General features: G+C 45.3%; 1 protein-coding gene across 5 annotated transcripts in view; it reads left to right on the forward strand.

Moving 5' to 3' along the window:
- The first annotated feature begins 7,281 nt into the window (after positions 1 to 7,281).
- LOC122931852 (multidrug and toxin extrusion protein 2-like) overlaps positions 7,282 to 23,251 on the forward strand; it is a 129,083-nt gene continuing 113,113 nt past the window's right edge. For 2 of the 5 annotated variants that reach the window (XM_044285903.1, XM_044285907.1), the window contains exon 1: positions 7,282 to 7,449. In XM_044285903.1, the coding sequence (XP_044141838.1) occupies positions 7,309 to 7,449 (141 nt within the window). In that variant the 5' untranslated portion in view covers positions 7,282 to 7,308. Of the gene's footprint in view, positions 7,492 to 20,966; positions 21,062 to 23,251 lie in introns of those variants that run through there. The other 3 variants (XM_044285906.1, XM_044285904.1, XM_044285905.1) reach the window with 3 other exon arrangements.

Genomic DNA, 23,251 nt, shown 5'->3' on the forward strand with positions numbered 1-23,251 from the left:
CAGTTACCGTTTTCTCCTTTCTGCCAGGGTAGCGCTAGGGAGCAAAGTCATTTCTTGTGAAGTTTTTGTCGATAGTGGAGCGGCCGTCAATCTTATTGATACTCAATTTGTAGCCATGCATGGTTTTCAGGTTTGCACATTAGAAAAGGCTATACCTGTTTTTGCTATTGACTCTGCTCCACTCTCACAGAGATCCCTGAAGGGCATTGTTCACAATATCCGGTTAGCGGTAGGTGACACTCATGTGGAGGATATATCTTGTTTTGTCCTTAACGGATTGCCTTCTCCTCTAGTTTTGGGGTTACCCTGGCTCACTAGACATAACCCCACTATTGATTGGCAAGGAAGGCAAATAAATGAGTGGAGTGAGTTTTGTAGAGAGAATTGTCTCACAGCGATTTTTGCAAAGGTGTCTACTAAAACGGTGCCATCATTTCTCTCAGATTTCTCGGACGTGTTTTCCGAGAGCGGTGTTCAGGAGCTACCTCCTCACCGGGAGTTTGACTGTCCCATTAACCTCATTCCCGGCGCCAAGCTGCCAAAAGCACGCCTCTACAACCTCTCACAACCGGAAAGAATCGCAATGCGAACTTATATCTCTGAGAGTCTCGATAAGGGGCATATTCGTCCCTCAAAATCACCTGTTGCCGCTGGGTTTTTTTTTGTTAAAAAGAAAGATGGCTCCCTGAGACCTTGCCTAGATTTTAGGGAGCTGAACCGTATCACGATTCGCGATCCCTATCCCCTTCCTCTGATCCCGGACCTCTTCAACCAAATTGTTGGGGCCAAGGTTTTTTCCAAATTGGATTTGAGAGGCGCGTACAACCTGGTCAGGGTCAGAGAGGGGGATGAATGGAAAACGGCCTTTAATACCCCTAACGGGCATTTTGAGAATCTCGTTATGCCTTTCGGCCTGATGAATGCTCCGGCCGTCTTCCAGCATTTTGTTAACAGTATTTTCTACTATTTAATGGGGAAATTTGTATTGGTGTATCTTGATGATATTTAGATTTTTTCCCCTGATGTTCAGACCCATCAGGATCATCTTTTTCAGGTTCTGCGGGAGAATAAATTGTACGCCAAGCTGGAGAAATGTGTTTTTATGGTATCGGAGATTCAATTTCTGGGTTTTCTCCTCTCTGCTTCTGGTTTTCGCATGGATCCGGAGAAGGTCCGTGCTGTGCTGGAGTGGGAGCTTCCTGAGAATCAGAAGGCATTGATGCGCTTTCTGGGTTTTGCGAACTATTACAGAAAGTTCATTTTGAATTATTCCTCTGTTGTCAAACCCCTCACTGACATGACAAAAAAGGGGCAGATTTTTCCTCTTGGTCGGAGGAGGAGCTCGCAGCTTTTTCTAAGATTAAAGAGAGTTTTGCGTCTGCTCCCGTCTTGGTGCATCCCGATGTTTCCTTACCTTTTATCGTTGAGGTGGATGCTTCCGAGGTGGGTGTGGGTGCGGTTTTGTCCCAGGGCCCTTCTCCTGCCAAGTGGCGACCCTGTGCCTTTTTCTCTAAAAAACTCTCCCCGGCAGAGAGAAACTATGATGTGGGAGATAGAGAGTTGTTGGCCATCAAGTTGGCTTTCGAGGAATGGCGCCATTGGTTGGAGGGGGCCAGGCACCCTGTCACTGTTTTTACCGACCATAAGAATCTGGCGTACTTGGAGTCGGCCAGGCGTATGAATCCGAGACAGGCCAGATGGTCTCTGTTCTTCTCCAGATTCAATTTTGTCGTTACATTCGCCCTGGGATCAAAAATGTGAAGGCTGATGCTCTCTCTCGCTGTTTTCTGGGAGGAGGAAACTCCGAGGACCCGGGTCCCATTTTGGCGGAGGGGGTGGTTGTTTCTGCTCTGTATTCTGATTTGGAGGCCGGGGTCCAGGCTGCCCAGACTGAGTTACCTGCCCGTTGTCCTCCTGGGAAGTTGTTTGTGCCTCCTGAGTTACGTCACAAACTCTTCAAGGAGCATCATGATACTGTTCTTGCTGGTCACCCCGGGAGTAGAGCCACGGTAGATCTCATTGCTCTGAGATTTTGGTGGCCGGCTCTTCGTAAGTCGGTAGAGGGTTTTGTGGCTGCTTGTGAGACGTGCGCTCGCACTAAGGTCCCTCGTTCACGGCCTTCAGGTCCCCTTCTCCCGTTACCCATACCTTCCCGTCCTTGGACACACCTCTCCATGGACTTTATCACGGATCTTCCTCATTCCTCAGGGAAGTCGGTGATCCTGGTGGTGGTGGACCGTTTTAGCAAGATGGCTCATTTCGTACCCTTCCCTGGTTTACCCAGTGCTAAAACGTTGGCGCAAGCTTTTGTCGACCATATTGTTAAATTGCATGGCATTCCCTCGGATATTGTTTCCGATAGAGGCACGCAGTTTGTGTCCAGATTCTGGAAGGCCTTCTGTTCTCGCCTGGGAGTTCGGCTGTCCTTCTCTTCTGCTTTTCACCCGCAGTCGAATGGTCAGACTGAACGCGTCAACCAGAATCTGGAGACATATTTGCGCTGTTTTGTGGCAGAGAACCAGGAGGATTGGTGTTCATTTCTCCCTCTTGCTGAGTTTGCTCTGAACAACTGTCGTCAGGAATCTTCTGATAAGTCACCATTCTTTGGTGCATATGGGTTCCATCCGCAGTTTGGGACATTCTCGGGAGGGGCTCCCTCTGGTTTGCCCGAGGAGGAGAGATTTTCCTCGTCTTTGTCTACCATTTGGCAAAAGATTCAGAGTAATCTTAGAAAGATGAGTGAGAAATATAAGCGTGTGGCTGATAAGAGACGTGTGCCTGGTCCGGACCTGAATGTGGGTGATCTGGTGTGGTTGTCTACAAGAAATATTAAACTGAAGGTTCCCTACTGGAAATTGGGTCCCAAGTTTATCGGGCCTTATAAAATCTTGTCAGTCATCAATTCTGTTGCTTTCCGTCTTGATCTTCCACGGGTTTGGAAGATACATAATGTATTTCACAGGGCTTTTATAAAACCATATGTCCAGCCCACGGTACCCTCCTCTTTGCCTCCTCCTCCGATTTTGGTTGATGGCAATCTGGAGTTTGAGGTTTCCAGAATTGTGGACTCTCGCATTGTCCGCGGTTCTCTTCAGTACCTCGTTCATTGGAAGGGTTATGGTCCTGAGGAGAGGATGTGGGTTCCGGTGTCGGACATTAAAGCCACTCGTCTCATCAGGGCATTTCATAGGGCTCATCCTGAGAAGGTGGGTCCTGGGTGTCCGGAGTCCACCCGTAGAGGGGGGGGGTACTGTCACTACCAGAGCTTTGAGATGTTCTCACAGCTCTGTTTCTCCACCCCTGTGATGATGTCACTACTAGAGCTTGGAGGAGTTCCCTCTGCCCTGTTTCTCCGCCCCTGTGATGAGGTCTTTACTTTCGGTTTCCTTCCTCCCAGCTGTCTCTCCTGTGTTTGATTTCGCTGCCTTTAAATCACCCCTCCTACTTTGTAGAGGTGCGGATTATACTTTTCATTTGAGCTGTATCTCTCGCTTGAGTAGCTTCACCTGTGTGATATCTTTTCACTGGATCTGTGTTCTGCTAAAGCAAGTACTTCGGATATTGTCTGCTGACTTTGGATCTGTTTTCACTGCAGCCGCAGCTCCTTCAGATAAGTGTTCAGACATTGTGTGTTTCTGTTTCTTTGCTGACTGGATCCGAGGCGACCCCGGTTCCGTCCATATACTGAGCAGGGCACCGGTGGCTGTGCCCCTTCCACTATTGTAGGGGTTTCAGTGGTCATCAGCCTGAGGTACGCGGGCATGTCTCGATCCACAATATGGATCTGGACATGTGCATAGCAGCTTAGGGAGAGCTTTTAGGGTCTGACAGGGGTCACCCTTTATCCTCCCTAGTTTGGGTGCAGTCAGTTGCTATTTACTGTGTGTTGCTCACTTACAGCCGTGACACTCCTATAATGCAAACGATGGTATCCGTTCAGAACTGATCCGTCTGCATTATATTTCTAAGTCTAATTGTTGGTCAGACGGATCCGTCCTGACTTTGCATTGAAAGTCAATGGGGGACGGATCCGTTTGAAATTGCACCATATTGTGTCAACGACAAACGGATCCGTCCCCATTGACTTACATTGTAAGTCTGGACGGATCCGTTTGGCTCCGCACGGCCAGGCGGACACCCGAACGCTGCAAGCTGCGTTCGGGTGTCCGCCTGCTGAGCGGAACGGAGCCATACTGATGCATTCTGAGCAGATCCTTATCCACTCAGAATGCATTGGAGCTGTACGGATCCGCTTGGGGCCGCTGGTGAGAGCCTTCAAACGGAACTCACAAGCGGAACCCCGAACGCAAGTGTGAAAGCAGCCTTACCTGCATTTACTAATAATGAGTGATGTGCGAATTTACTTCTGATGATTCATTCAAAGTCGATTCGCATAAAACTTTGTTTTAACCCCATAGGGACACAGCCTTATTTCACCTTAAGGACCAGGCCATTTTTTGCAAATCTGACCACTGTCACTTTAAGTTCTGATAACTTTAAAACGCTTTGACTTATCCAGGCCATTCTGAGATTGTTTTTTCGTCACATATTGTACTTCATGACACTGGTAAAATGAAGTCAAAAAAATTATTTTTTTTGCACAAAATAATACCTAATTTACCAAAAATTGCGAAAAATGTGCAAATTTCAAAGTTTCAGTTTCTCTACTTCTGTAATACATAGTAATACCCCGAATAATTGTGATGACTTTACATTCCCCATATGTCTACTTCATGTTTGAATTATTTTGGGAATTATATTTTATTTTTTGGGGTTGTTACAAGGCTTAGAAGTTTAGAAGCAAATCTTGAAATTTTTTTGAAATTTACAAAAACCCAATTTTTAGGGACCAGTTCAGGTCTGAAGTCACTTTGCGAGGCTTACATAATAGAAACCACCTAAAAATGACCCCATCTAAGAAACTACACCCCTCAAGGTATTCAAAATTGATTTTACATACGTTGTTAACCCTTTAGGTGTTGCACAAGAGTTATTGGCAAATGGGGATGAAATTTGAAAAGTTCATTTTTTGGGCTAATTTTCCATTTTAACCCATTTTTTCCACTAACAAAGCAAGGGTTAACAGCCAAACAAGAATGTATCTTTATTGCCCTGACTCTGCCGTTTACAGAACCACCCAATATGTGGCCGTAAACTACTGTACGGCCACACAGCGGGGCGTAGAGTGAAAGATGCGCCGTTTGGTTATTGGAGGGCTGATTTTTATGGACCGGTTTATTTACACCATGTCCTGTTTCAACCCCCCTGATGCACCCCTGGAGTAGAAACTCCCTAAAAGTGACCCCATTTTGGAAACTACAGGATAAGGTGGCATTTTTTGGGGGACTATTTTTAGGGTACATATGATTTTTGGTTGCTCTATATTATATTTTTGTGAGGCAAGGTTACCAAAAATTGAAATTCTGAAATTTCATCTCCATTTGCCATTAACTATTGAGGAACACTTACCCTGGGTTCACACCTGAGCGTTTTACGCGCGTTTTTGTCGCGCGTTTTTATGCGCGTTTTTTGTAATAGTAAACGCGCGTTTGACGCGCGTTTGTGTCATTGACTGCAGTGTCCTATGGCCACAAACGCGCGTCAAAACGCCCCAAAGAAGCTCAAGTACTTGTTTGAGCGTCGGGCGTTTTACAGCGCGTTCGTACGCGCTGTAAAACGCCCAGGTGTGAACCCTTCCCATAGGGAAGCATTGGTTTTCATGTCTTAAGCGTTTTACAGCGCGTTTGAACGCGCTGTAAAACGCTCAGGTGTGAACCCAGGGTTAGAGGGTGAATAAAGTTTGTATAATCAGTTTTGAATACCTTGAGGGGTGTAGTTTCTTAGATGGGGTCACTTTTAGGGAGTTTTTACTCTAGGGGGGCATCAGGGGGGCTTCAAAAGGGACATGGTGTCAATAAAAAAGGCCATCAAAATCGGCCTTCCAGAAACCATGTCGGTCCTTTCCTTTTGCGGCCTCATTTTTACTGATACAGCAGTTTACGACCACAAATGTGGCATTTCTGTCAACTGCAGTATCAGGGTAATAAATATTAACTTTTGTTTGGTTGTTAACCCTTGTTTTGTTATTGGAAAAAACGGATTGAAATGGAAAAGTGCCAAAAATTGCGTTTTTGGCACCGTTAATTTTTTTAACCGTGTTAATCTGGGGGGTTAGGTCATGGGATATTTTTATAGAGGAGATTCTTACGGACGCGGCGATACCTAATATTGGATCTTCAGAGACCCGAATAACCCCGAAACGCAGAAAACCGCAGGTCTGAAATGACCTGCGGTTTTCTGCGATCGCCGACATGGGGGGTCACAGGACCCCCCGGCGCATTTAGCCTAGGTGCCTGCTCAATGATTTGAGCAGGCACCGGGTTCCGATCACCGCCCGCCCGGCGGCAGTGATCGGAACCATACATGACGTACCGGTACATCATGTGTCCTTAAGTACCAGGGCATCATGACGTAGCGGTATGTCATGTGACCTTAAGAGGTTAATACTGTACAGAGCGGGCGCTCTGCACAGTATTAGAATGTATTGGCTCAGATGAGCCAAAGTTATTACTTCGCAAAGTCTTGCGAGACTTCGTGTAATAACTTTGGAAATTTATTTCTACTGTAAAAAAACTTTGTATCGAACTTGCGTTCGGTTCCGAGTATTAAAACTACGTTTTATGCTAATCAACTTCGGATGAAGCATCCGAAGTTAATTCGCTCATTCCTAATAATTACCACCAAAATAACCTAGTCAAGTACCACAAGTCTCAAAAAAAAAAAAAAAGGGACACATCAATTTTTTTTTCTCGGGCACCGTAAAAAATAAAAATAAATAAAGCGCCAATTTTAACAGACTGGACTGTTGGTAACCGTAAAGCAACAGACCCACTGACGTCAAGGAGTCCTAAACAATGCATAAGCAACATGAACTGTATCCATTTTTTCGTACGTGAGGAGGTCATCCAACATATAAGGTAGCTAAAAAGGTGGCCTCTGAAGTTTTTGGCAAACGCAAGTTATTTTGGCGGGAAAAACACATTAGTTTATCACCAAAGTCTCTCTGAGGCGATAGGAGCTCTGCAGCGTTCTTCCACGTTTCGTGTCTTATTACAGCACATAGACGATATTCCTGTCAGGGAATTCCTCTACAATCTCAGCGCTGCCTCACGCCTTTCCTTCACCTCACAAAACGCTGCTGCGCTCTCCTCTATCTACCAGAGATGTACATGGAGGGGGCGGGGCTAGCCGAGCACGTGTTTCCTGTCACTGACTGAGGCAGCTAGTACACATACTGGGCTGTACATCATGGTGATGGGTCCTGCTGAGAGCGGTGTAGAGGTGCAGCCGGGCACGATGTCTCCCCGTGGCCAGACCTGGCTCCACCGCCTGTTGTCGATGCGCTACTGGAATGAAGTGAAAGAGCAGTGTAAGATGGCAGGGCCTGTGGTAAGGAGAAGCTTTACAGTCTACATGGACCGTACATGATGGGTGTGTGCGCTGATCGTGACTACATGCTCTATAAAGAGAGTATATATATATATATATATATATATATATATATATATATATATATATAATGTGTGTGTATAAAATTCTATTCGCATGTGAAATTGCACTTTCCTTTACTTTTCACAGCAAGAATAGTAAAGAACTTTATTTGCTGTCAGTGGGAGGAAATGGTAATTCAATTCTGTAGTAACTGAACTGTGATAACAAGAAAATAGGAGAATTTAGTAATAAGGGGTTAAATTCTCCAGTAACATGATGTGTGTGGTTAGTCGGGGGTCTTGCGGTACTGTTGTTGGTGGTCTGTTGTGTGGATAGAGCTTGGCACTGCAGTGCTGGTCACTTTAAAGAGGTTCTCTGGGACTAAAGGAGGCAGTTTATAAAGACCTGCGGACAAGAATAGGCATTTTCTACGATATTGCCGGCAATTCGCTACGGTCGTCTGATTGAGCCCTAAGTCTGATTGTAATGTTTAGACTAGGTGGTTACGTGACAGCTGTCGCAGCCGGGTTCCCTGGGTAGCGGGGATCCCATAGAAATGAATGGGATTGCCATGGAAGTCACAAGAAATCCATCCGTGTTGGATTTTTTTTGTGACTGACGCAGCGATTCCATTAATTTCTATGGGATCGCTACAACTCAGCGATCCTGGTCGTGCGACCAGTGTAGCCCTAGCCTTAGAGAGGCAGGCTGTGGGCACTTGCTAAAAAAAAAAAACATTATTCCCGGCGGGCCCCTTTTAATTGGAGCAACCCTGACCACTAAACAATGGGCGGAGCTCTGTAGTTCCAGTGTGAGTTCAATGGGTTCGCACAGTGATGTGGGGTGCAAACAGCCGGTGTCCACCTTAGGGTCCATTCACATGTCCATATGTGTTTTGCGGATCTGCAAAACATGGACACCGGCAATGCGGACCGCACATCGCCGGCACTTTCATAGAAAATGCCTTTTCTGGTCTGCAGTTGCGGACCCATTCATTTCTATGGGGCAGCACAATTCCGTTATCGCAAAAAATAGAACATGTCCTATTCTTGTCCGCAATTATGGACAAGAATAGGCATATTCTTTTAGTGCTGGGAATGTGCGGTCCGCTGTCCGTGTTTTGTGGATCCGCAAAACACGTTACGGACGTCTGAATGGAGCCTAAAGCTAAATAAAACAAGAACCTTTGGCTGCAGCTAGTTTGCAGACAAACTACAGCTCCCCCTATCTCTCATTGGCTGCAAAAGGTAGCTAAAATGGAGGAGTTGTGTCATTGGCGCATTTCAGAATCCCTAAATATAGGCTTACCTGGTCTCCTCGGACCCAGTTTGCAAATGGCTCAGAGATTCTCCCTTATTTGACCAAGAGGAAGACAAGTTGGGCTACACTCCTTCCTGATTCTGTTGTCCTCATGTTAGGCTTGATATCCTCCCCTACGGCCTTGAACCGTTCACATTCTTTAGCGAGATTTACATAGTTGCAGGTTTCTCTTTAGGCTGCTCCTACTGCTTATGTTACAACTTATACTTTTGCAGGGCTTTATGGACCCTTACCATGTATCTCCTTTATAACCGACCCTGCTTTACTGACATTTTGCTATATATGTTCTTGTTTTACTGTCTTATGAAAACCTAATAAAAAGAGATTTGACGCAAACAGGCGGTGTCTGTGGTCTGCAGATCCACGGTTTGCAGTCAGCAAAATAAGTCCTTAAAGAGGACCTTTCACCGATTTATGACACTGTGAATTAAGAATACAGACATGTAGAGCGGCGCCCGGGGATCTCACTCCACTTACTATTATCCCTAGGCGCCGCTCCGTTCTCCCGCTATGCCCTCCGGTATCTTCGGTCACTAAGTTATGGTAGGCAGAGATTTCAGTCCCTAAGTTATGGTAGGCGGAGTCTGCCCTTGTTCTGCTCTAGCGCTGGCCAATCGCAGCGCAGAGCTCACAGCCTGGGAGGTTATTTGAGGTTGGGAGGTTGCGCTAGAGCAGAACAAGGGCAGACTCCGCCAACTATAACTTAGTGACCGGAGATAACGGAGGGCATAGCAGGAGAACGGAGTGGTGCCCAGGGATAATAGTAAGTGCAGTGAGATCCCCGGGCGCCGCTCTACATGTCTGTATACTTAGTTCACAGTTTAATAATCGGTGAAAGGTCCTCTTTAAGGGCTCATTAAGACGGACGTATGTTTTGTTATGCACCCGTTCCACATTTTTGCTGAATGGGTGCCGACCCATTTATTTCAATGGGGCCGCAAAATATGCGGACAGCACACCGCGTGCTGTCCACATCTGTATGTCTGTTCCGTAGCCCCGCAAAAAATCTAGAGCATGTCCTATTCTTGTCTGCAATTGCAGACAAGAATAGGCCTTTTCCTATGAGAGTGGTGGCCATGTGTGGAACGCACACGGGCCGGTATCCGTGTTTTGCGGATCCGCAGTTTGTCGACTGCAAAACAAATAGTCATGTTAATGTAGCCTAAAGGGGTTGTCTCATGACAGACAATGTCTTATAGGTGCGGGTCCCACCACTGGGACCCGCACCTATATCGAGAACGTAGCCCCGAAAGTGAAGGAAGGCGCACTGCGCATGCGCAGCCGCCCTCCATTCATTTTCTGAGGGGCCGCTGAAAATATTCATCTATTTCCGTCGAGCCTATACAAGTGAATTTAAGCAGTGGCTGGTCATGCGCGGTGCGCTTCCATTCACTTCTATGGGGAGCCAGCTTGGTGGTGGCCAGACCGGAGTCCTCCAGCCACCACCTTGCGGGGCTCCTTTCTCGATATAGGTGCGTGTCCCAGCGGTTGGACCTACAACTATAAGACAATGCCCCCATTGTCTAAAATAAGACAACCCCTTTAGATATCTGGAAAACCCTGTTAACCCCTTAAGGACTTAGCCCTATTTCACCTTAAGGACTTGGCAATTTTTTGCAAATCTGACCAGTGTCACTTTAAGTGCTGATAACTTTAAAACACTTTGACTTATCCAGGCCATTCTGAGATTGTTTTTTCGTCACATATTGTACTTCATGACACTGGTAAAATTAAGTCAAAATTTTTTATTTTTTTGCATAATAAAATACCTAATTTACCAAAAATTTTGAAAAATTTGCAAATTTCAAAGTTTCAGTTTGTCTACTTCTGTAATACATAGTAATACCCCCCAAAATTGTGATGACTTAACATTCCCCATATGTCTACTTCATGTTTGAATTATTTTGGGAATGATATTTTATTTTTTGGGGATGTTACAAGGCTTAGAAGTTTAGAAGCAAATCTTGAAATTTTTCAGAAATTTACAAAAACCCAATTTTTAGGGACCAGTTCAGGTCTGAAGTCACTTTGCGAGGCTTACATAATAGAAACCGCCAAAAAATGACCCAATTCTATAAACTACACCCCTCAAGGTATTCAAAACTGATTTTACAAACTTCGTTAACCCTTTAGGTGTTGCACAAGAGTTATTGGCAAATGGGGATGAAATTTGAGAATTTCATTTTTTTGCCTAATTTTCCATTTTAACCCATTTTTTCCACTAACAAAGCAAGGGTTAACAGCCAAACAAGACTGTATCTTTATTGCCCTGACTCTGCCGTTTACAGAAACACCCCATATGTGGCCGTAAACTACTGTACGGCCACACAGCGGGGCGTAGAGTGAAAGGTGCGCCGTATGGTTTTTGGAAGCCAGATTTTGCTGGACTGTTTTTTTGACACCATGTCCCATTTGAAGCCCCCTGATGCACCCCTAGAGTAGAAACTCCATAAGTGACCCCATCTAAGAAACTACACCCCTCAAGGTATTCAAAACTGATTTTACAAACTTTGTTAACCCTTTAGGTGTTGCATAAGATTTAATGGAAAATAGAGATACAATTTCAAAATTTCACTTTTTTGGCAGATTTTCCATTTTAATATTTTTTTTCCAGTTACAAAGCAAGGGTTAACAGCCAAACAAAACTCATTATTTATGGCCCTGATTCTGTAGTTTACAGAAACACCCCATATGTGGTCGTAAACTGCTGTTCAGGCACACGGCAGGGCGCAGAAGGAAAGGAATGCCATACGGTTTTTGGAAGGCAGATTTTGCTGGACTGTTTTTTTTTTACACCATGTCCCATTTGAAGCCCCCCTGTTGCACCCCTAGAGTAGAAACTCCAAAAAAGTGACCCCATTTTAGAAAGTACGGAATAGGGTGGCAGCTTTGTTGGTACTAGTTTAGGGTACATATGATTTTTGGTTGCTCTATATTACACTTTTTGTGCGGCAAGGTAACAAGAAATAGCTTTTTTGGCACGTTTTTTTTTGTTGTTATTTACAACATTCATCTGACAGGTTAGATCATGTGGTAATTTTATAGAGCAGGTTGTCACGGACGCGGCGATACCTAATATGTATACAATTTTTTTTATTTATGTAAGTTTTATACAATAACTTCATTTTTAAAACCCAAAAAATGTTTTAGTGTCTCCATAGTCTAAGAGCCATAGTTTTTTCAGTTTTTGGGCGATTATCTTGAGTAGGGTCTCATTTTTTGCGGGATAAGATGACGGTTTGATTGGCACTATTTTGGGGTGCATATGACTTTTTAATCGCTTGCTATTACACTTTTTGTGACGTAAGATGACAAAAAATGGCTTTTTTTACACCGTTTTTATTTTTTATTTTTTACGATGGTCACCTGAGGGGTTAGGTCATGTGATATTTTTATAGAGCCGGTCGATACGGACGCGGCGATACCTAATATGTATACTTTATATTTATTTATGTAAGTTTTACACAATGATTTCATTTTTGAAACAAAAAAAATCATGTTTTAGTGTTTCCATAGTCTAAGAGCCATAGTTTTTTCCGTTTTTGGGCGATTATCTTGGGTAGGGTCTAATTTTTTGCTGGATGAGATGACGGTTTGATTGGTACTATTTTGGCGTACATGTGACTTTTTTGATCACTTTTATTACCTTTTTTGGGAAGTAAGGTGGGCAAAATTTCAATTTTCTCATAGTTTTTATTTTTATGGCGTTCACCGTGCGGGGAAAGTAATATGACCGTTTTATAGATCAGGTCGTTACGGACGCGGCGATACCTAATATGTGTAGTGTATTGTATTTTATTTTTTTAATTTTTATTCAGTGATAAATGTTTTTTTTTTTATCTTAACTTTTTTCACTTTTTTTTACATTTTTTTTTTTTTTTTACCCAGACCCACTTGGTTCTTGAAGATCCAGTGGGTCTGATGTCTGTATAATACAGTACAAAACCCTATATAGGGTTCTGTACTGTATTTTACTTACACTGAACAGATCTATGCTTTTAGCATAGATCTGTTCAGCACCATGGACAGCAGGACGCCTGAGCAGGCGTCCTGTTGCCATGGGAACCTTCCCCGTCTGCCACAACTTCGCAGACGGGGAAGGGTAAGCACAGGGCTGAGGGGGGCTGTCGGGGGGGCTCTCTACCTCTCAATCGGGGGGCTGCAAAGGCACAGCAGCCCCCCGATGGAGAGGGAGGGAGCTCCCTGACCGATGACAGTTAACCTTTTCCATACAGCGGTCCGTATGGACCGCGGTATGGAAAGGGTTAAACGGCTGACATCTGCGCAGATGTCAGCCGTTTATACCAGGGTGTCAGCAATGTGCTGGCACCCTGGTATAACCCACTAGAAGCCAACGAATTTTCAAGGGGAGGCGGGCGGGGGATCGCGATCTCGCCTGCCGCACCGCCCGCCTCCCGCAACGCCCCCACCGCCTGCGACACACCTCCCCCCCCCCCCCGCACCACCCGCCTGCATAAAATCATGCAGGGGTGCAGGGGAGGGTGAAAAATCTCTAATTTAGGCACTCAAAAGGGACCGCGGGGATCAGAAACAGCAAAAAGCGCAGCAAACCGCAGGTCTGAATTGACCTGCGGTTTGCTGCGATCGCCGACACGGGGGGTCACATGACCCCCCCCCCCCCCCTGTCGTTGTGACAGGATGCCGGCTGAATGATTTCAGCCGGCATCCTGTTCAAATTAACCCCTGGGGCGCCGGAATCTGCATTTAAAGTCCTTAAGGACTCGGGAAATAGGGCCTACCGGTACGCCCTGCGTCCTTAAGGGGTTAAAAGACTTTAATTTTGATGACCAGGGTAGGTCATCAGTATCTGATCGGTGGAGGTCCGACTAGAGAAGGTATCAGCGTTGTGAGTGGCGCAACCTTCTTGCAGTTTACCAAGCACAGCACAGTACATAGTATAGCGGCTGTGCTTGGTATTGCAGGTCAGCCCCGTTTACTTCAATGAGACTGAGCTGCGCCTAGGCCATATGATCGATGAATGTCTATTCACTTGGCCTGGGAAAAGCTTCAAGAAGGCCGCGGCGCTATTGTGAACGCTACTGCCTTCTCAAACAGCTGATCGGCAGGGGTCCTGGGTGTCGGATCCCCACCGATCAGATACTGATGACTTATCCTGAAGATAGGTCATCAATATTAAAATTTCAGAAAACCCCTTTAATTCTGTACTATATAATAGGCAAGTGACTGGTATAGTATTTGCCATATAAAAGGTGCGGTCATCCAACAAATGAGCTGTTGAGTGATCAGCCGCATTCACCACACTGGCTTCATTAGGAGAATCCTTCTCTAAATCCGTAAAAAATGGCATGACAAGATGACGCAGCCTGCCGCACTATGTTGTCTGGTGGAATGCTGACCCTGACAGACTTCTTTATAGTCAGTTGGGCCTGTTCGTATCCCTCATGTTTGTGAGTGACCCAGAGCTCCCATTATCTTGGTTGTTCTGCTCCTGTAACTAGGATAGTTATATAACTATAGGGAGAGGGGAGTAAGCCAGAGGCAGACATATTGGGTGGTGGTTTATCTCCCTTGGGGACCAAAGGATAGGAAGTGTTAGGCTGAGTTCACATGAGCGTGTCCGGATGCGTTGCGGCAAACCCGCGCGAGTAGGTACCCAATTGCAGTCAGTTTTGACTGCGATTGCGTTCCGTTGTTCAGTTTTTATCGCGCTGGTGCAATGCGTTTTGCACGCGTGTGATAAAAATTTGACTGTGGTACCCAGACCCGAACTTCTTCACTGAAGTGCAGGTTTGGGTTCGGTGTTGTGTAGATGTTATTATTTTCCCTTATAACATGGTTATAAGGGAAAATATTAGCATTCTTTAATACAGAATGCTTAGTAGGTGGTCAATTGAGGGTTAAAAAATTAAAAATAATTAACTCACCTTCTCCTCTTGATTGCGTAGCTGCCGGTCTGTTCTTACTTCTTTAATCATGAGCTGCCGGCTAAAGGACCTGTATTGACGTCAGATCACATGGTCCATCACCACGGTGATGGACCATGTGATGTGATGTCACCACAGGTGCTTTAGCCGGCAGCTCATGAATAAAGAAGTAAGAAGAAACCGGCAGCTACGCGATCAAGAGGAGAAGGCGAGTTAATTATTTTTTATTTTTGAACCCTCAATTGACCACCTACTAAGCATTCTGTATTCAGAATGCTATTATTTTCCCTTATAACCATGTTATAAGGGAAAATAATACAGTGAATAGACTGTCATCTTAGCAACCATGCGTGAAAATTGCACCGCATCTGCACTTGATTGCGGATGCTTGCGATTTTCACTCAGCGGGGCCTGCGTTGCGTGATAAACGCACAATATAGAGCATGCTGCGATTTTCACGCAACGCATAAGTGATGCGTGAAAATCACCGCTCATGTGCACAGCCCCATAGAAGTGAATAGGTCCGGATTCAGTGCGGGTGCAATGCGTTCACCTCACGCATTGCACCCGCGCGGAAATTTTGCCCGTGTGAACTCAGCCTTATAATTCATCATCCCCAACATCTGCTGTTGGGTAAGGCCATTTTCACATGAGCATGTTCACAGCACGAATCATAGTATGTGTGAACTATCTCTCGTACGAAACTGGCCTATGAGTGGTGACATCCTAAAACATTGGCTTATGAAAATCCAACAGCTGCTCAACTTATAAGATCTGACTTTTAAAGGGGTTTTCCGGGACTGAAAAAGGTTTTCTCAAAGTCAAATCTCTAAAACTTCCCCCGAAAGTGGATACGGCAACACACGTGTGCTCTGCTTTCCATTTATTTCTATTGGAGTTCTGAAAATAGCTGAGCGAGCATGCACGGTTATTTTCATCAGTCCCATAGAAATGTAGACGGCAACCATGCATACACACCTCTTCTCCACTCACTTCAGGGGTCCTGTTGTTCTGGACATCGGCTCGGGTCCCAGAGATGGGACCTGCATCTCTCTGACTTTGGTGGCATATCTTTACCAGATATGGCAACGCCTTTACATATTTATATTCTATCCTTAGGACAAACTGATGGTTAGGAGTTTGACCCCCTGGGACCCTCTGCATTAGCAGAACGAAGTGTCTGCAGCACTCCAGTGGTTGTGGGTACTGTAGACGACTCCCATTTAAAGAGCACCTGTCAGCAGCATCAACCCTGTTACAGCATTCCTACTGCGGTGTAGGGTTGAACCTGTTGATTAAAATGATACTGTCTTGTCAAAATCGATTGCTGTGTTCGATTCAATTCCTCATACAAATGGCAGGTTCGAGAACGTGGTCAGCTCTGGAAAACGGAAGAGCACCAGGCGGGTGTGCTCACACTTCGATGCACTGAAGCCCCTATGTAAGTTATGTAGTGGCACATTTTGAATAGTACATTTTTCCCATTATGCTAGTTTACAAGCCTAATTATGGTGTAGTACTAGGTTATGTGTGTGGATAATAGAAAAAAAGATGAGTCGCTACAGCTCACCTATTTGCCAATGTCCTGATATAAATCTATGGTAGGGCAGATAGAGGAGGTTCATGGGCCACCTGAGGGATATAAAACTGTAGGTAACATCCAAGGAAGAGGCAAGTATGGAAGGTCCAGGACCGCTGTTTAAAATGACAAACTCTCTATTAAAACTTCATATTAAAAACCACATTGGGTAAGAACCAGGCCATCTTGAAACACATAACTTTTAATAAATCGTTTGGAATTTTAAACTTTGGAGTTGGGCTCTCCCTATACATGAGGCTTCTTTTCATGTGTCTGCATGCCTCTTTTCCACTCCTGTGGATATATAGCTGCGTGAGTCACCTGAGTAAAGTTCACATAGATAGATTGCTCAATACAGAACAGTACAGTAAAATAGACCGCAATCAGATAGGAACTGAGTGCACCATAAATCACTGATGCTGTCAGTTAGGGTAAGAGAAGCCACAGTCCAGACTCCAGGATGATACAGATAAGCTTCTGAAAATAAGATCTGCTGTGAATACCGAAGAAGTAGGGGGGTTTAGGACTTACAGGGGTTGTGCAGAGGTTTTGTATTTATAACCTATTCCCAGGATAAGTCATCAATATCTGATCGTGGGGGTCCAACACCCACCATCCTCACCGATCAGCTGTTTGAAGAGGCAAGTGCTGCTTCTTCTTCTTCATTACATTACGCGTTGTCTCCCCTGTAGCGGAAGAGTAGCGTAGTTACAAGTACTTGCTCCATTCAAGTGAACTTGTAATTACACTGCACTTCCCAGACGACGCTCTCATGGAGTGCCACCTCCTCTTCTTACAGCTTATTAGTGAGGGTTCTGGGTCTGACCCCTGGCGATCGGATATTGATAACCTATCATGAGGATCGGTCATCAATATAAAACCCCTGCACAACGCCTTTTTAATATTTGAATGGCTGGAAGAACGTCATAATAGATGTTTCACAGTCCATCAAAATTGCTTTCCCTCATTCTAAATAAATGGAAGAAACCAGATAAAAAGATTTTTTTTTATTATTATTAAAAGAGGAATGAAAATGAAATATTCCTTTGAGGAGGAGATTTGTGATACCCGGGATAAGCTCCTAAAATAGATGTGGCTATTGCTAAAATTTATTAAAAATTGTCTCTTGTGGGGGTTACCAATAGGGATGAGCAAACTTGTGGTTTCAAGTTTGGCGTACAAGGTTTGGGTTATATAAGAATTCTGTTATGGATTCCGCTACCACGGAACATAACTTATGGCAGGGCTCGACAAATCCCAGGCGCCAGGTCGCCATGGCGACCAGGAATTTAGTCCTGGCGCTTGGGTATTTGTCAGCTAGTTTTCAAAGGTGCCTGGGCGATGGGTGTGGAGCGCCGTTCTGTCCGGAGGCAGCACAGGAGTGGAGATGAGCGGAGAGCTGTGTGACGGTGCCTTAGGTTCCCTATACCCGGCTGCTCTTTGGACACATTCCCCGCCCATGGCTGAGCGTACGCCGCGGAAGTCCACTGTGACAGACATGGCGGCGCTCGGTTCGCGCTGGTGTCGGCCCCAGGGTGTGATGAGGAGAAGCTCCGTCCTGCCCCCAGCGGGCTCGGGCCGCCCATCTGGTCTATAAGCGGAATGCAGAGTCTGGCCTGGCAGCACTTAAGCGGCTGCTGTGTCTGATGAGCCGGAGGCCTGACCTGCTGTGCTGGGCCATAGCGCTGACCTGCGCCCTCCTCGTGGCTCTCAGGTTCACCTGCAGGTAACTACACGCCTCCAGTGCAAATTACTACTACTCTCATCCAAGTGAGGCAGGAGCCTGAGGTGTCAGCACATGTACACTGTATGCCATAGTCCTATATACTGTACATATATCATGGTCCTGTATACTGCGTATGTAACATAGTATACAGCACGTACACTGAATGTCATAGTCCTATATACTGTACATATATCATGGTCCTGTATAATGCATTAACCATACCATACAGCACATGTACACTGCATATGTAACATGGTATACAGCATTATTGGGGGGGGCTCCTAGATTCCAAGGAAATTTGTCAAGCCCTGACTTATGGTCCGTGACAACAGAATTCTTAGATAACCTGAACCTTGTATGCCGAACTTGAAACACAAGTTCGCTTAACACTAGTTACCATGGATCAGTCAGACACCCTTAGGTATGTGGTCTAAGGCTACTTTCACACTTGCACTTTCCGTTATTGAGATCCATCATAGGGTCTCAATAGCGGGGGAAAACACTTCCGTTTTGTCCCCATTTATTGTCAATCCAAGATGGATCCAGCAAAAACGCTAGTGTGAAAGTAGCTTAAAAAATACTTTGTGTAGAACTCATCAAAATAATCACAGCTAAGACTATAACCCGTCAGGGGGTACAGTTACTACAGGCAGTATATATACCAGAGCAATTCACAGACTACCACCAAATTAAAACGTAGCCTTTAATAAATATGCATTAAAATGTAACCCCCCCCCCCCATCAACATAAAGAGGGTAATGTACATATACAAAATAATAATTAAATAGTGAAGATTAGGGCACTCATATAAGTATAGATATTGGTACCTAAATGGAGACTATCCCTAATTCTGTCCCTCTGTTGTCGGCCCTTCCTACAAACAGAATGGCCGCCCCAACAGGGGCGATCCCGTATTCAGAAACCTCCTGAATGACCCTAGAAACGAGGCGGCCCACCGTAGTGGTATGGCCTAAAGCACATTTGTTTAATGACAACATAAATGCCAAAAACAAAAAATTTTTTTTTACTTCTAGATACAAGGAATATTCACTAGTAAAATGTCAGATACTGTTTCCACTCACAATAAAGCAAAATGTACCAACACATTGCAAATTAGTCTAATTAAGTGTCCCAATATTCTAGTCAAATAGTCCCAATGCGTTTCGCCCTGTATAGTTTAAGGACTCATCAGGGGACCATGAAAAATCACTCAGTAGTGCTGCCTTTCAGCAGTGGTCACATAGATATAGTGATCCGACAGAATGCTGCTACCAAGAACCACCAATACTACAAGAGGTCAATCACCAGTTATAGTGGCCAGTAGGTCATCTGGCCCCCTATTATGCAATCAGCACAGATAAAGTAGTAGATCACGATAGGTAAATCACTAGTTATCATGGCAAATAGATCTGGCCCCCTCTTATAAAGCAAACACAAGTTAAAAAATCGAAATTCTGCTGTCAAGATAGACAGCCCAGTGATACTTGCGCGTCCCATAGTTTAAGTCCTGATCCCCCAAGCAGCACAGTTTCCAGATGTAGCGCTGACTAGATGTCATGAAGGGCCCGCTGCAGCATGGTGTCCATGATAAAGTGGCTGAGAGATATGGCGCCCAAACGCATATTGCATCACAAAACCAGCTGGCGGCTGCATAGCGCGATACCACATGACAAAGTCATGTGATGTGTCACGTGATCGTTTAAACAGGAGACAAATCCAGCCGTAGCAAATAAATCACATGACCAAATTGGGAGCGATCATGTGATGTATCACATGATTATTCTGTAAGGTCCTCTGTACACCATCAGAAACGGATCAAAAGAGCGGGCAACCTACGGGGGTTTTACATGACTAATGAGTTTAATAGATGAATAGAAAAATTATTTGAAAAAAATACAAATTATATTATGCATAATAGGATGGAATCAAACCTGAATAAAAATATAAACCTCTGTTTTACATACAGAGTTAAAACCATTAGAGAGGTTACAAGACCAAAGGGCAAACAAGTCCATGGTACTGAAGGAATTGGCTACATATTCCCATTAGATGTTATGTACCTAAAAGGTAAGAAGATAGATGCCCATTGTATAATTCGTTGGTTGGCCGTTCACAAAAAACACATATAATCAATACTTTCATTAAGATCAGCAGGTATAACGGTATTTAAAATGTAAATCCATTTAGACTCTTTCTGCCTTAGAATCCTATCAACGTCTCCACCTCTAATAGACTGCTTTATTGTCTCAATCATGGAGAACCGTAGTGATCGTATATTGCCTCCATGATGTAGTAAAACATGTCTAGAAAGTGGTTTGTCACACTTATTGTGGATATCTCCCACATGTTCAAGGATTCTCTTCTTGAACATCCTGCAGGTTCACAATCACATTGGGCTAGGTACACAACCCCCACCGTATTAGTTTGCAAATGCACAAGTTTTATAGATGTGTCCCTGGGTACTATCGGTGAAGGTGTCCCCTACCGCCACAAAGGGGCATGCCTTACATTTTCCACACCTAAAAGTCCCTGGTTTCCGGTTGGACAGCCATGTACTTTTGACTGGGGTTTCAAAGTGGCTATGTACCAATGCATCTCCTATGATGCGTCCCCTTCTAAACGTTATTGCTGGGTAGTCTGGGAGAGCTTTCTCCAAATCCGGGTCTGCTTTTAATAATGATCAGTATCTCCCCAAGATCTCGCGAACCCAAGGTGCATCAGTTTGCTTCAGTTAAGTCTCCATTCCGCTTTGGAGACGGACACCAAAACTGAGCCAAACGGATCCGTCCTGGCAACCAATGTAAGTCAGTGGGGACGGATCCATTTTCACTGACACAATCTGGCACAATAGAAAACGGATCCGTCCCCTATTGACTTTTAATGGTGTTCAAGACGGATCCGTCTTGTCTATGTTACAGATAATACAAACGGATCAGTTCATGACGGATCCGCACAAAACGTGAGTGGGAAAGTAGCCCAAGCAAGAAACCATTAACAGACTGGTACAGTGGAGAAGAGGACACTGCCTTCCTTCCTAAGGTAAGCTCAAATTTTTATAGGTTTATAGGAGATTGTTTTAATTTCCTTTTGTGCGGACCTTAAGGCCCCTTTCACACGGGCGAGTATTCCGCGCGGATGCGATGCGTGAGTTGAACGCATTGCAGCCGCACTGAATCCCGACCCATTCATTTCTATGGGGCTGTTCACATGAGCGGTGATTTTCACGCATCACTTGTGCGTTGCGTGAAAATCGCAGCATGCTCTATATTTCACGTAACGCAGGCCCCATAGAAATGAATGGCGTTGCGTGAAAATTGCAAGCAACTGCGGATGCGGTGCGATTTTCACGCACGGTTGCTAGTAGACGATTGGGATGGAGACCCTATCATTATTATTTTCCCTTATAACATGGTTATAAGGGAAAATAATAGCATTCTGAATACAGAATGCATAGTAAAATAGCGCTGGAGGGGTTAAAAAAATAAATACAAATAATTTAACTCTCCTTAATCCACTTGCTCGCGCAGGCCGCATCTCCTTCTGTCTTCATCTTAGCTGCGTGCAGTAACAGGACCTGTGGTGACGTCACTCCGGTCATCACATGATCCATCACCATGGTAAAAGATCATGTGATGACCGGAGTGACGTCACCACAGGTCCTGTTCCCACACAGCTAAGATGAAGACAGAAGGAGATGCCGGGCTGCGCGATCAATTGGATAAGGGGGAGTTAAATTATTACCCCTCCAGCGCTATTTTACTATGCATTCTGTATTCAGAATGCTATTATTTTCCCTTATAACCGTGTTATAAGGGAAAATATTACAATCTACAGAACACCGATCCCAAGCCCGAACTTCTCTGAAGAAGTTCGGGTTTGGGTACCAAACATGCGCGATTTTTCTCACGCGAGTGCAAAACGCATTACAATGTTTTGCACTCGTGCAGAAAAATCACGCGTGTTCCCGCAACGCACCCGCACATTTTCCCACAACGCCAGTGTGAAAGAGGCCTAAGGCCTCTTTCACACTTGCGTTGTCCGGATCCGGCGTGTACTCCACTTGCCGGAATTACACGCCGGATCCGGAAAAACGCAAGTGTACTGAAAGCATTTGAAGACGGATCCGTCTTCAAAATGCTTTCAGTGTTACTATGGCACCCAGGACGCTATTAAAGGGTTTCTACCACTTAGGTGTCACATATTTAGCTGTCAGACACTAGCGATCCGCTAGTGTCTGCTCTGGCCAACCATCCTAATATAATTGCTTTTGGGGCGGTGGTTTGGCTAAAAAAACTACTTTTATTAATATGCTAATGAGCCTCTAGGTGCTATGGGGGCGTCATTAGCACCTAGAGGCTCCGTCTACCTTCAGAAACTGCCGCCGCCGAGCGCGTCCCTCCAGCCCGCCCATCTCCTCCTGAATGCGATCGTATGTATTCTGCGCATGCGCAGTGAATGTCTGACCGCTTCCTTGCTCAGACATCTCCACTGCGCCTGCGCGATGACGCCATAGTGCTCCGAGGAACAGGCGCAGTGGAGATGTCTGAGCAGGGAAGCTGTCAGACATTCACTGCGCATGCGCAGAATACAGGCGCTCACAAGGAGGATCTCATTCAGGAAGAGATGGGCGGGCTGGAGGGACGCGCTGGGCGGCGGCAGTTTCTGAAGGTAGACGGAGCCTCTAGGTGCTAATGACGCCCCCATAGCACCTAGAGGCTCATTAGCATATTAATAAAAGTAGTTTTTTTAGCCAAACCACCGCCCCAAAAGCAATTATATTAGGATGGTTGGCCAGAACAGACACTAGCGGATCGCTAGTGTCTGACAGCTAAATATGTGACACCTAAGTGGTAGAAACCCTTTAAAGTCCTGGTTGCCATAGTAGGAGCGGGGGAGCGGTATACTTACCATCCGTGCGGCTCCCGGGGCGCTCCAGAGTGACGTCAGAGCGCCCCAGGCGCATGGATGACGTGCCATGCGATCACGTCATCCATGCGCCTGGGGCGCCCTGACGTCACTCTGGAGCGCCCCGGGAGCCGCACGGATCGTAAGTATGCTGCTCCCCCGCTCCCCGCTACACTTTACCATGGCTGCCAGGACTTTAGCGTCCCAGCCGCCATGGTAACCACTCTAAAAAAGCTAAACGTCGGATCCGGCAATGCGCCGAAATGACATTTAGCTTAAGGCCGGATCCGGATCAATGCCTTTCAATGGGCATTCATTCCGGAT

The sequence above is a fragment of the Bufo gargarizans genome, chromosome 3 (assembly GCF_014858855.1).
Source record: "Bufo gargarizans isolate SCDJY-AF-19 chromosome 3, ASM1485885v1, whole genome shotgun sequence".
NCBI lineage: Eukaryota > Metazoa > Chordata > Amphibia > Anura > Bufonidae > Bufo > Bufo gargarizans.